The following is a 15,200-nucleotide window of genomic DNA, read 5'->3' on the forward strand; positions in this document are numbered from 1 at the left end:
TCACTTAAAATAAAAATATAATGTTTTGTATTTTAATAAATGATATATATAATTAAATATGAATCACTGATTATTGAAAATTATTAGCATCCTAAAATCACAAATTGTCTTGGTTGTTTTATGTGCCTTGTCAAGAAACAAATTCCTGGGATAATCTATCTTTTTTTTTCCCATAAATTCCACGCACCGGATTCAAATAAAATTTAAACCTTAATGATGAAATATCCATCTATTTATAGTTATTAAAATATTCATTCTGAATCAATAATCTTAAAAGTTTGATGTTATGTAGGTTCGAAAAATAATTTTTTCTACGAGACTTCTCTCATGGCTTTGTTATTTGTTATTTTAAAATTGAGATTGTGGCCTTTAATTCATGAATCATTTCTGGGAGAAAAATATTAATGTAAATAATAAAATAATAAAAGGTACAGGAATCCAGATAGATAGATATATCAAGTATACAATAAACCAACCTATAAGGAGTATGGTCCAGATATAAGACTCCAAGAAAGCATTGTGCTCGAGGCTGTGGAGGAAAAGTTGGGGGTCACAGGGGAAAACTAGCTGAGCATTAATGGAATCTAAAAGACTCTAGGAGAGTTCAGAGCAACAAATACTTTTATGAAAGGCAAGAGACAAGGTAGGAGCAGGATATGTGTATGGTGTATATTGTTTTGTTGTGATGATTAATGGGCACGCATGTGAATTGAGGTGGGTACGTGATTTGTCCTTGTGGAATGGTGACAATACTGGAAGGCTGAAGCAACAGCTAGCTCTAAATACATATATGATATGATATGATCAGTGTCATGTTATGGATATGTATCCACCTGAATATGTATGTATATCGATCCAACGTGCAATAGACGGCTTATCTCTCTGTATACGCTCATTATACATACAAAGTGATTAAGGGTAATATTGATGTGTCAAAGAATTACTTGATCTTAAATTCCTATGTTGTTGTTATTTTATGTTTGGAGCGCAGAAGTAAATTAAAATGACATGTACAAAAATTGACCATTTATCAAAGCACTAGCATTGAAATACCTGGACTCCTTTTTTTTCTATTCCTACCAACACCATAGAGAGTTACAAATATATTTTGATTTTCAACAAACAAAACCTTTGAACTTGGAGGCATGGAAACGCCATAAAGAATAATGAACTTCAAAGTTTAAAAAAGGTGCTTATTTAGGTATTGTGACGGCTAAAGGAAACTAATTTATATAGAATAAAGTTTAAGTCCCCCCCCCCCCTCTCTTATTTGGATATCCAATATATTTTTTTATGCGAGACTAATCTCATTTAAAGTATTGAAACTATCTATTTCAAAACCAAATGATGGTAATTCAGTTGGCGCCAGGAAATTGAACAGGTGGGAGTGAGATCATGTATTTAATCCTCTCCAATACCGTCTTTGGGAGGGGTTTAAAGCCTTAATCCCGGGACCCGTCCCAAATCAGGCTAGTCGCGAAGCGATAAATCGATTGAAATATCTCAAAAAAAAAAACTATCTATTCCAAAAATATATATATTTCCATATCAAACTCTTATATATATATATATATATATATATATATATATATATATATATATATAAGGCATGATCCTTTGGCAACGGTGTCAAATTTGAAATTTGACACCTCATCTGAGAGCCGTTAGATCAAAAAGATCAACGACTCTGATTTGTAAGCATGTGACCCCATTGATCTTTTTTGATCTAACGACTCTCAGATGAGGTGTCAAACTTCAAATTTGACACCGGTGTCAAAGGATCCTGCCTCTATATATATATATATATATATATATATATATATAGAGGCAGGATCCTTTGACACCGGTGTCAAAAAAAAAGTTTGACACCTCATCTGAGAACCGTTAGATTAAAAAAAATCAACGATTCTGATTTGTAAACATGTGACACCATTGATTTTTTTTAATCTAACGGTTCTCAGATGAGGTGTCAAACTTTTTCTTTGACACCGGTGTCAAAGAATCCTGCCTCATATATATATATATATATATATATATATATATATATATATATATATATATATATATATAGGGTTTATCATCTATCATTTAACATGACCACAAAAAGTTTCCTACACACACAACATTTTGTGGGGCCCGCAGCAAAAAAAAAAAAAAAAACTTCGGCACGCTAAACGAATCTCTATAACATAACACAATCACTTTTCCTACAACATAACTCTTATAAAACCCATATATATATATATATATATATATATTGAGATTTCTCACCAGTTCATTGAGTAATCCGGCACGATTATTAGGGCAGTAAGACTTTCTATCAAGTTTTTAATACAGTTATAAGAACTTGAATTAGATTTTACTGGTTAAGTTAAATTCATTCATTATCAATTGATCTCAGTATTTGGTGTTTTCAATCGCTTAATATTGTAAATTTTTCAATTGCTTAAATCATTTAGTCACATGACTTGGGTTCAATAAGGGTCAACTTTATTTCCCTTAATTTCATGGAACTTGTTCCACATATATATTTAGCCAATTTAAGTTGCTTGGTTAAATAAGTAAACACAATATGTTTTATATCTTTATCGTATTTTTTCAGCCCATGAATTATTGACTGTTTTGAAAATAGAAATCACAAAACAAAAGAACTATTGATCAGATGCCTTTTTGGGCGAAATAAATAATTCAAGAATATAATATATTATGATTTGTTGGGGTTTTCTTTAATGAACAAGCTAATAACAACAACAACCACCAGGAAAACGTGGATGCAGTCGCTTCAGTATATCAGTGATTTTTAATATCACAAATTAATTTATATACAGGAATTGATATCATCATGTGAACATCCATATCAAATTATATACAGCTTGCGATATATCTCTAGAAGCAAGATAACAGATAATTAATTATGAAAACTAATGTGGTTCCTAGCTAAAGCACGCAAATCTTTTTTTTTGGAACTGCATAGTATCTACAACTAGCAAGCATGTTAATCATAACATATGCACGAAATTAAAGAAAGTTAAATCAATCGTAACATTTTAATTTCATTTCAAGTATGAAAGAAAAATGAAAAACAGGTAGGGTGTCTGATACGATGAGAAGGGTATGATGGCACGTGTGGAGAGAGAAGAAGAAAGAGGACAAAAGTTTGATTGCTGGTGCAAGAAAGGATCAAGAGTGGAGGAGAGCCTAAAGCCCCCGTGAGGGGTGTTTGGAAGCATTCCAAAATCACAACTAAACATCCTTTTGTTGCTTCTCCTTCACTTCTTTTCATGACCATTTTATCTATCACGAGTTTATGATTCCTCTTCTCCCATTTCCTTCCACTCAAAACTTACATTCCATTTTTCCCAATATAACCTCTGCATGGCTACCTATTAATTTCTCTAGTTTAAAAACTCATTAACTAATGGCTCTTATATTGTGACCAATGTCTATGTAAGTAAATTAGAAAATATACCCTTAATCCTATAAATTAAACAAATTTAGGAATTCAATTATTACATAAATATTGGATTCGAATTTAAAAATCTTTTACAGATAAACAATTTGTAATTGCACATATATTCTTCATTAAAATTAATAATTTTTGCCTTAACACATTACAATAGGAATAGTCTTCTTTCACTCTAATTTTATTTTATTTTTTTACAAAAAGAGAAGGAGACCTAATTCAATAATCGAGACAGAAATTGATTTGAGAAGGGTACTTTTGTAAGTTCAACCAAAATCTATATAGTATTTCTTTATGAAGAAACTAAGACAGTCATGTGGGAAGAAAACACGTGAGGTCATATAGATTTGAGAGCTCATCCCTTCTTTTAAATGACCACAGAAATCTGCAAAATTGATAGCAAAAGAAAACCATCAGAGAAAAAGAAAGCCAGAACGATCAAAAAAGGGGAGAGAGAAAAAGAGAGAACGCAAAATGGTTTCTATAGAGCAAAAGAGAGCAGCACTGCATGAGAAGCTGCAACTTCTTCGTTCTATTACTAACTCTCATGCTGTAATTCCCTGCATTATTTTCTGATATCTCTCTTTTCATTGGATTTCTCTATGAATATTCTCAAGGAAATTAGCCTATATATATATATATATATTCCCTAATAGAATGTTCAGTTAGGCAGTGTTAATTGTTATCCTTCCCTCTGCTATATATTTCTCCTCCGAATTTGATTCGATTTTTGTTAAAGTAATCATGGTTCTTATCTGCTATTTTATTTTATTTTTCACAGCTCTGTGTTCCTTCTTCCTTATTCACCAAATACATGTTCTTTCTTTCTGCATCTTCGATTGTCTTCTATGCTCCCATTCCCATATATGTGGATAGAAAACTAAAGCATAAATAAATAAGTTGATTTATGATAATGAATATTAATTATATCATCATAAAAAGTTTAACATTGAAAATAATGATATACAAATATCCTTAATTTAATATCATTTGTCTTGTTAACCAACCGAGCTCATTTGAGACGATAAATTATCTAATCATTCTTGTGCTTTTATGCATTTTTTATAACAGCTAAACAAAAGCTCGATCATAATCGATGCATCAAAGTATATCGAAAAGCTAAAGCAAAAAGTAGAAAGACTGAATCAAGAAATAGCCTCTGCGCCTGAAACTTCAAGCGACCGCAATCCCTTGCCGATGGTATTTTCTTAATAGCATCGTCTATATTCTACAACTCCAATATATATGTTGATAAAGTTCCAAAGACCTTGTCAATAAATAAAAATTGATTGGAGCTAGTTGCATTTTCTGGATGGACTTGTGCAGGTTTCAGTAGAAACCCTAGAAAAGGGATTTCTTATAAATGTTTTTTCAGCAAAAGGGTGCCCAGGTCTGCTTGTTTCCATATTGGAGGTCTTTGAAGAGATGGGACTTATAGTGCTGGAAGCTAGGGTTTCTTGTACAGACAATTTTCGATTTCAAGCAGTTGGAGGAGAAGTAAGATATATATAGTAAACAAAAATTTATTACCAATATTGCTTATTAATGGGTTCAGTGGATGTCCTTTAAAAGGATACAAATTGTGTTTTTTTAGTGACTTACACAAAGTGTGTGATTAGTAAGACTTTGCGTAAATTTGAAAAGTTTTTTTTTTCACTTTACATGTCATTGATACGAATGAGGAGAGAAAAAAAAATAACTTTTCAAATTTACACAAAGTCTTACCAATCAGACTCTATGTAAATCACCTAAAAAAATACAAGCTTCTATCCTTTAAAAAGATAATTGTTTTTCCCCTTATTAATTAGTTCAATATGCGTATCATTCAATTCATCTCTATCATTTTCAGTTTTTTATCCAGACTTTTAGATGTCACACGTGTTGTCCTTTTATAAAATTTCCTCATTGGGGGATGTGAGAAAAGAGGCCGAGTTGCTGTGGATTGGTGATCATGCATTTGTAGCGTTAAATGGTCTTAATTAGCCCTAATATACACAGAATAGTCTTCATTAATTGTCTAATATTACAGAAGCTAGCTAGGTTCGGAGGTTCCGCAATAACGAATATTTTCTTGCATTTTGTAGAATGAAGAACAAGGTGAGACTATTGATGCACAAGTTGTGAAACAAGCAGTGGGACAAGCAATAAAGAACTGGAGCGAAAGTGCTGATCGAGAGTAAATCAGAAATCAAATGTCAGATTATAAATATATATTTATGTGTATCTTGAGTCTTCCATTTTTTTTTTTTTCCCATTTTCTTTCATGTTGGTTAACCGGCAATTTGTTGATTAAGGAATCAAGCTTCGTATAAAATACCTGTCAAATCATCTACTTCTTCAATTTTTAATGAAATTGGTAATTAAAGGGAAAGAAAAAGAGTAGATGATATGGTTGATCAAATTTATAAATGGAGCCAGCATATCTAATATATACACACACACGCATATAAACGTGCATCTTAAGGTCAAATTAAATTAGTTAATTCGAAATGCAATCAATGATTAATCACTAATAAATTGAGAAAATTCTTGCTATGCTTTCCTCCGAAACAATATTAAGGTCAAAAGTATAATGAAATGACTTTAAGATAACTCCATTCTCCATGTTAGGCACTGGATCAAAGTTGACACTTGTTACCTTGAATAGAACAAATAATATATTCAAACAGGATTTTAGGCATAATTAAACAACAAATTTTATTTTTTTGAAACTTTAAATAACAAATTTTGAAACCACGCGCGTGATCACCTCAGGGATGCTAAGGTACTGTACCTTGCTCCAGCAAAAAAGGGTCCGTGCATGGTAAACAAATGAACGTGTTAAGGTCAACTTTGGAACTTTGTAGTATATTGGACCTTCTGTTTCCTTCAATAGACATATGTAATCTAATGATACAAATTAACTAGGCCCTTAAGTACTGACTTTGACGTAAAAAACGATGCCATGCAATGCAATGCTATGGGTTCTATTTATACTACCTAAAAACGATGATGCAATTGCTTCATAAAAAAGGAAGAAAAAGGATGTATTTTGTTAGTTCATCCAATTCAGGCTTTTTGATCCTTATAACCTTTTATTAATAATTAATTACCAAATTGACCTTCATTATAAACTATTTCAAAAATTTAACCCCCTCAAAAAACATAACACCAATCTGTCCATGTTTGACCGTTGACCACCAAGTCTACCCGGGTACACCCCTCCCTACCCGGGTATATTTTGAAATTTTTTGCCTACCCGGGTAAGGAAGGGTGTACTCGGGTATTGTTCTTGGCACCTGAAAAATTGCTTGAATTATTTACCCAGGTACAAAGGGGTGTACCCGGGTAAATTCACTGGGGCTGATTTGATTTACACGCTGACCACAACATAGGTGCCAAGAACAATCATTCAAGCAATTTGAAAAGTTGGGGACAAAGGTGGGAAGCAAATTAGAAAAGTTCAAAGTTGGGGACAAGGTTGGTGTTGGAGGGTTGGTTGATTCCTGCAGATCATGTCAAAACTGTTCTGACAATCTTGAAAATTACTGCCCACAATATACAGCCGCATTTGGTGCCAAATATATTGATGGTACCACCACATATGGAGGCTTCTCTGACTCTATGGTTGCAGACGAGCACTTTGTGGTTCGCATTCCTGATGGCTTACCTCTTGATGCTGCTTCTCCTCTCCTTTGTGCTGGGATCTCAGTGTATAGCCCTCTTAGATATTTTGGACTCGTCTTCATGTGGGTGTGGTTGGTCTCGGTGGACTTGGCCATATGGCTGTTAAGTTTGCCAAAGCTTTTGGGGCTAATGTCACAATAATCAGTACATCACCCAACAAAAAGGAGGAAGCAATAGAACATCTGGGAGCTGACTCGTTTCTGATAAGCCGTGACCAAGATCAGATGCAGCCCCGGGGAGATTTACCCGGGTACACCCCTCCGTACCCGGGTAAATAATTCAAGCAATTTCTTAGGTGCCAAGAACAATACCCGGGTACACCCCTCCTTACCCGGGTAGGTAAAAAATTTCAAAATATACCCGGGTAGGGAGGAGTGTACCCGGGTAGACTCGATGGTCAACGGTCAAACAGGGGCAGATTGGTGTTATATTTTTTGAAAGGGTTAAATTTTTGAAATAGTTTATAATGAAGGTCAATTTGATAATTAATTATTAATAAAGGGTTATAAATGTCAAAAAGCCTCCAATTCATGCTACCTTGAGAGTATAGGTATAACTTACTTGGCAACATAATTGTTGGTTGGAAGATAATCTCGATTCGATTCCCACTACATATATCTTTAGGGAGAGACAATTAGTATTATAAATGGGTCAAGTGACTTGTTAGGGGGATTATAACTCGACTTGTCTTTGATCTGAATTGACTTGATTTGTTTTAAAAATAGTATAGATTTGAGCTCATTACAAGGCCTCTTTAGAGATCAGGTCACAAGCCAATTTCAAAAGGTATGACATCTAAGCCTCCAGGTACGACATGTATTTTCTACTAATTTTTTTATTAATTTTAATAAAATAATATTTTATTTTTTTAATAAGATAATATCTTGTTATTTTTTAATAAGATAATATTTTAGGTTATGGTGTGGCTTTAGCTATTTATATTATTTTAATTTTTCATCAAACTTAAACATACAAAAGAAATAAAATAAACAGAGACTTAATACTAAAAAAAAAAAGACTTGGTAGACTTGATAAGCTAGACAATTACACCTCTAGGTGTAACAAGACAAATCAGGCTTAACATATTTTATATAGGCCTAGTCTATTTATGTTAAAATCTAGCTTAGCCTGATTCATTTACATTCTTAGGGACAATGAGCTTTAACTACGAGTAAACTCCAACTTGAGATTATTCATATAGTTGACTTAAAGAGTTAAAGCTTGTGGAGATATTAGGGACTGACTTGCCTCAAGAGATAATTAGGGGTGATATACCAAAAAAAAAAGCAGTATTATCATAGAAGGGGTTTACATTCATCATTTAACATGACACAAAAAAATTTCCTACACACACAACATTTTATGGGGCCCACACTTTTTAAAGCAAAAAAAAAAAAAAAACTACGCCACGTAAAACGAATCTCTATAACATTACACAATCATTTTAACTACAACATAACTCTTATAAAACCCATCGTATAATTAGTGTTTTCAATTTGAAAAATTACAAGTATTGGGCTTGTTAAATTTAACCCATTTTTCTGTTAACAAATTAACCCACTTAAATCGGATGAGCATATATCAATGGAATATATGGATAACAGGCAAGATAATTGGGAATATATATATATATATATATATATATATATATATATATATATATATATATGAGGTAGGATCCTTTGACATCAGTGTCAAATTTAAAGTTTGACACCTCATCTGATAGCCGTTAGATCAAAAAAGATCTACGACTCTGATTTGTAAGCATGTGATACCATTGATTTTTTTGATCTAATGGCTATCAGATGAGGTGTCAAACTTTAAATTTGACACTGGTGTCAAAGGATCCCACCTCTATATATATATATATATATATATATATATATATATATAGGGGACGGTTATACTTACCACCAGGTAAGTTTACCACCCTCACAACCAATCTCCCGACCGTTAGATTAGAATTGAATCTAACAGTCCATAATTATCCCTTATAATCTTAATTTTTTTTTTCTTCCATTCTCTCTCTGTCTCTCTCTAGGTTTGAGATCTGCACACTTTTCACTCTAGATTTGGGAATCAACTCTCTCATCCTCTCTTTATCATCCTCATTTTTTCATTTCATGTTTTTCCTCCGATTGATTTCGATTGTAAACTAAATCGGTCACAATCTTTATGATGCTTTGTGGTTTATTCTCTTTGAATTTGAAACACCGTATACAGCCATGGATGCATGCTACGAATTGCTATGTATACGCTGAATGGGAATTCTTCCATTATTTTATACCAATTTATTCGTTATTAAAAAATCATTCTTTAATAAAAAGCGATGGGAATTCATTGTAATCTGATTCCTTAAAAAGCGATGGGAATTGCTCCTTAATAAAAAGTTGTGAATTCCTTAAAAAATCTGATTCGCAACTTTTTTATTATAAACAATTCAACCATAATCATGGGAAGATGATCGATGGCAAATAATAAAAAAGCGATTTCATAATATCCTCCCACCATCATCAGAAACGGATTCATGAAACAAACTGGGACAAACCTTGAATTTTGATAGAAACTGTAACAATGAAGAGATGAATTTTGGAGAGGAGCAGTTTCCAAACCTAGGGAGGGATGAGAGAAAAAAAATTAGAATTATAAGGGATAATTATGGGCCGTTAGATTCAATTCTAATCTAACGGTCAGGGTCAGGAGATTGGTTGTAAGGGTGGTAAACTTACTTGGTGGTAAGTATAACCATCCCCATATATATATATATATATATATATATATATATATATATATATATATATATAGGGTTCGCTTTTTCTGCAGTTTGCCCAATACGACGTCGTTTTGGGACGGAAATCATGATATTTTTGTAATTTTAATTTATTCAGGACTATTGTAGTCTTTATAATTATAATTTTTAATATTTCAATCCCAAAACGACGTTATTTTGGGAGTAAATGCAGAAATATTTTTCTGATATATATATATATGGGTCAGGATCATTTTACACCAGTGTAAGTTACACTCTTAATCTTGTCCGTTAATCCTACATATATCTAAGGGCTCAAATTTTTTAGTAATGTGAGCCATTGGATACAAGTGGATCATGGTCAAGATTGAGTGTAAGATTTCTAACTCTTACACCGGTGTAAGAATATCCTGCCCCTATATATATATATATATATATATATATATATATATATATATATATATATATATATTGTCTTTTTTAACGACAATATTTTTTTACCAATTAAGTTTATCTACCAAACAAAGCTACCATTCCAATTCCATGGAATCCTTATGTATTTGGTGTATAAAATACATACATGACGTAAAATTGATATTTAAAATTTTTACCAGATAAATGATATTTAAGAAAGAGCGTCGAATTTAAATTAGCTTATTTTGTACTTAAAAAGATTAGAATTAAATGTTCTAGAGTGAGTTTTAAATAAAAGATATTTGATGTAAAAAAAGAGATAACATATTTTACCTACCTTTTTTCTTTAAATTAGCTTATTTACTTTGCGAAAAAGATTTGGGTGCTATGAGAATATACAAGTCAGTGCTCCTTTTTCCTAGATAAGGGAAATAAAATTCCATTTGAATCCAAATGTTTTTTCCTATTCTCATTTGAGTCCTCACTTTTTATCCGTTTTTGGGAGGGATGTTGGTATATCAGGTGAACATAAAAAGATCTCATATCTTATCTACTCATTTTTAATATTATTGGATCAGAATTTCATTCTTTCTCTCCTTTGTTGATATTCTAATCCAATGATATTAAAGATAAATAAGTAAGATATATAAGAAAAAAAGATAAGCAGAATAATATATCCTGAAAAAAAAAAATACAAAACTATACATTTGTTATAGTAATAACTTTTTATTGCTTGTTTTGATTAATTTAATTTTTACGAATAAATTTTTGTAAGTCAAATTAAAACTCTTCATTTTTTTGTTAAAAAAAATTATTTGAAAACAATACACGCTTATTTAAAACTCAGATATCTATCAATTAGAAACACTAGTTAATGAGTAAACGAACTAAGATCTTGATATGGTACATTCGTAATTACAAAAGTAGAAAAGTGTATTTAAATTGCCACATGTACACTATAATTAATTCGTCCAATAGATTATATGAGAATAGTGTTATGGACCACTTATATGGAAAGGTTGATGACTTGATGATATACTTTTGGAATTAGCTTTTTAAAAAAAATCACTATCTTTTATCATCGCTGAAAGAGGGCATGTTTGGTGTGACGTATCATGATAGTATAAGCTTATATTATACGTTATGACATTTTCAGTTATTTGGTATGACCATCGTATAGTATAAGCTTATACAGCATAATCCCTTAATACATCAAAACGATGTATAACTTAATCCGGCTTAAGGGTGAGGGATAAGGCATGATAAGAGATTGATGTATTAACATCATTGACCAATGTAATTCTCAAAAATTAATATATTATTTTAATATTAATCTATTAAAATAAAAATTTATTTTCAATATATTAATTTTTAAAATATTGAATATTTTTATTTTTATAAAAATTAATTTATATTTTGGACACACTGATCAATAAATTTTTATAAAAATTAATATAATATGACATTTTTTGAAGAATTATATAAATTTTTTATTAAAGGATATTTTTATTAAAAATATTTATTTTTATCATATATAGTATTATACAGTACATTACCAAATACTAGATGATATTATCTTATACAATATATTATTTTATACAATATCGTGCCAAACGCTGGATAGTATTAAAATTCAATCAGGTCTTATACAATCAGACCTTATACTATCAAGTCTTATACATCAGACCTTATCTTATACTATGCACCAAACATGCCCTAAGTTTTACTAGCAGCATTGTGTGCGGGTATAAAATGTTGGGCTCTTACCTTAATGACGGATTATTCAGAATGGCATCGATAATGAACCCAAGACAAATGCCCATGACTAAGTTTTCGTGCATCAAATTTTTTATGATGAGTACTAGCTAAAATATGGTTAAAATAATGTTTCCTACATATATTTTATTGGATATAGCTCATACTTCGCATGGTGATGAGGGCTCTTGTTGTCGGGGTCAGCAGAAAAGCAACTGAGATTCTGCTCACCTAGGGTCCGGGGGGGCAGCGCCCCCAGGCTCGTAGAGGCTAGGGGTGTGCATGAGTCAGATCGGGTCATTTTTTTGTGCCGACCCGATCCAACTTGATTTTTATAGGTCAGGTATTTTGAGTTTAATTTGATCCAAGTAAGGTCTGACCTAGTTTGAATTTTTTTGAACTAGTTCAGAATTGGGTCTGATCTGACCTGACTTGGTTTCTGAAGTGACCTGACTCATTTTTGACTTGATTTCAACACATGTTTTTAATTTGATTTTTTTGTATAGTTATTGATTTAATTTTTAAATTCATGTAATTTAATTATTTATTTGTTTAAAATATATAAATTATATAATAAATTTGATATTTATTGAATAAATAAAGGAATGTAAATTTTTTAACAAAAAAAGGTTATTTAATTTTAAAATCCAAATACTACGAGTTACATTAGAGAGAAGATGAACAACAAAATTCAAGAGGAAAAAAAAAGCTACGATGTAAAAACCAATAAAATAAAATAAAAAACGAAGGAATAGAGAGAACGAAAATCTAATGCTTGTTATGAAAATGAAAGAGGCGATGTCAGAAGAATCAGAGAGTTATATCCAAAGCCAATAACAAAGACCACTATAGCAAAACATGACAGCAATAAGGTATTTAGGCATATCATACCATATGAGTTTAAATCAATCAATCATCTCGGTATTGAGCACAAGAAAAGTCGAGAAGCATACCTTAAACTGCAATTGTGATTGCGGTGGCTGATCTTCTTCGGTGGAGTGCAAGAATGTCCACATAGAGAAGAGAGAAGTGAGAACCCTAAAAACGAAAACTGCAATTGTGTTTTTCTTTTTTTTCACATAATGGGTATGGGTCAAGTTTTGCGTCAATATGTCAATTATTAAAATAAGGAAGGTCTAAAACTGACCCAAATAAAAGTGAATCAGTATTTAAAACTAGTTCAAAAAAGTAGATATTTATGGGTCAGGTCAAGGTCAGATAAAAGGCACGACAATTGAACCAGTTTTTTTGCACACCCCTAGTAGAGGCTAGATACTGTTATGGGCCTCTATTTATTGTAATTCTCTTAGTAGTTTGGGCCCATGAATAGCTACTGTTAGAATTTTCTAATCTTATTTATATTTTTCTTATAAATCGAGTGATTTGTATAAGTGGCGGTGAGGTGAATATAGTACAGACAAGCTGGACGTAGCCTATATTAGGTGAATCAATCTCTCTTCTCTTTTTCTCTTTTATGTTTTGTCAATTTTGTGTGATTGTCGATTTTCAACATATTTATGTATAAATCATTTCACGTCATTCTCTGCACATTCACACATGTGAGATAATGTATTTAATGATGATGTACATTAAGCATTATTCATATAGTTATGGCACAACTAACCCAAAAAATTAAAATGATCGATACAACAGTGTAATATTTTATGATTACCCAGCGATTTGAATTCAATCAGTTGGTAATTAAGTTGGGCTTCCATAAGGTGTGACTCACCGTATCACATAACCCTTGGATCGGGTAGGCCTCATCACTCTTCTTTTACCACTGGACCCTTCCCACTTTTCTGTGTCCGTTGGGCCAGTTCCAATTTGTTGGTCCGCTATAATCAGTCTCATATTTATAACACGGAAACGAGGTAGTAGTTGATTGAAAGTCTAATTGCTTTCCTAAATACAAACACGACCAAGTTTTGTCTTTCACTCTTTGATTTCCATCCATTAAACCACGAATTACTCGTTAGTACAAGACTTGTCTTGTCTTGTGTTGGGCCTAGGCCCGAAAAAAGTTTTTAGAGGTCCAACTGATTCCACTTAACATTCAAGAAATAATACCAAGGTCTTGTTGACCAAAAACAAAAAAGAAATAACACTATGTACCAAAAAGAAAAAGAAAAAGAAAAGAAATAACACTAACTTTCGATGTCTTCTCAGTGATAATATTAAATTAATTACAAAATTACAATAGCTTGATGAGAGAGCATTTTCTGCTCGTCTCAGTGAACTTAATGACTATTAACAGCAATTTTTTTTTTTATACAGTATTTTATTTTATTTTTAATTTCAGAAAGGACTAAGGAGCTCCCATTCTACGAGCTGGGCCACACTCTGGGCCTATGGTTTCGGCTGAACAGCACGATTCTTATAGTAGTGATAAGCTGCAGCACCCGACAGCACTGCCAGTGTTAACGTCTGGGCCTGTATTCTGAAAACCAACACACAAATTCATTACAACGAAGATAATTAAAATTGAATTTTTGCCTAAAAATGGAAAGGGATAAAAAATTATAAAATATAAAATCGTAAATAAGTAAAAATGCTTGAAATATTGATAAAAATGTTTTGGTGTAAAAAATGGGTTTATTTTTTCTGCAGTCAATATAGATAAGTTATCTACAATGAATTCAAAACGAAGTCATTTTGAAACGAATATCAATGTCTTTTTAGAATTATAATAGTCTTTTTCATTACAATTTTTTAATCTTTCAACTCAAAACGGCGTAGTTTTGAGAGTGAATGTAAAAATTTGTAGAAACATTAAAGCGAAACAAAAAAATTATAAAAATGTAAGCGTGTAGTTTTAAAACGAGTTTTTAAGTACCATGATTACAACACTTCATACAGGAATAGGAAAACTAAATTAAAAAAAGAAGGAAGAATATGTAGTTAAACATTTGCAGAATAGGTACCTAGCATGGATAAGCCTAAGACTTGGCTTCATTGGATACCTTGTGCGTGAATAAGCCACAAGTGATTCTCCAATTCCAAAGGCCCACAGTCCCCCTTTAATCAAATTCAACACCAAATAATTTCATTAAAATTTGTTACATCAGAGGGAAGGTTGTTTGTTGGGTATATAAAACACGTACCAACTGTGGCGAGCTTATGCTTTGAAACCCACGACTGAATTGCTTCCAT

General features: G+C 31.8%; 2 protein-coding genes and 1 pseudogene across 2 annotated transcripts; 2 read left to right on the plus strand and 1 right to left on the minus strand.

Moving 5' to 3' along the window:
* The first annotated feature begins 3,937 nt into the window (after positions 1-3,937).
* Positions 3,938-5,643, plus strand: LOC133296736 (transcription factor SCREAM2-like). Its single transcript, XM_061495788.1, has 4 exons — positions 3,938-4,015; positions 4,535-4,663; positions 4,790-4,960; positions 5,548-5,643. Exons 1-4 carry the CDS (start codon positions 3,938-3,940, stop codon positions 5,641-5,643), a joined length of 474 nt encoding a protein of 157 aa, XP_061351772.1.
* Positions 5,644-6,219: 576 nt separating this feature from the next.
* LOC133296730 (probable mannitol dehydrogenase) lies at positions 6,220-8,294 on the plus strand (annotated as a pseudogene).
* A 6,102-nt stretch (positions 8,295-14,396) lies between these two features.
* On the minus strand, positions 14,397-15,200 carry LOC133296641 (uncharacterized). Its single transcript, XM_061495667.1, has 3 exons — positions 15,152-15,200; positions 14,972-15,065; positions 14,397-14,487 (listed from the first exon to the last, which is right to left on the minus strand). The coding sequence occupies exons 1-3, from the start codon at positions 15,198-15,200 to the stop codon at positions 14,397-14,399; spliced, it is 234 nt and encodes a 77-aa protein (XP_061351651.1).

The sequence above is a fragment of the Gastrolobium bilobum genome, unplaced genomic scaffold (assembly GCF_033153095.1).
Source record: "Gastrolobium bilobum isolate Gb01-03AN ecotype WA unplaced genomic scaffold, APGP_CSIRO_Gbil_v1 utg6129, whole genome shotgun sequence".
Taxonomy (NCBI): Eukaryota; Viridiplantae; Streptophyta; class Magnoliopsida; order Fabales; family Fabaceae; genus Gastrolobium; species Gastrolobium bilobum.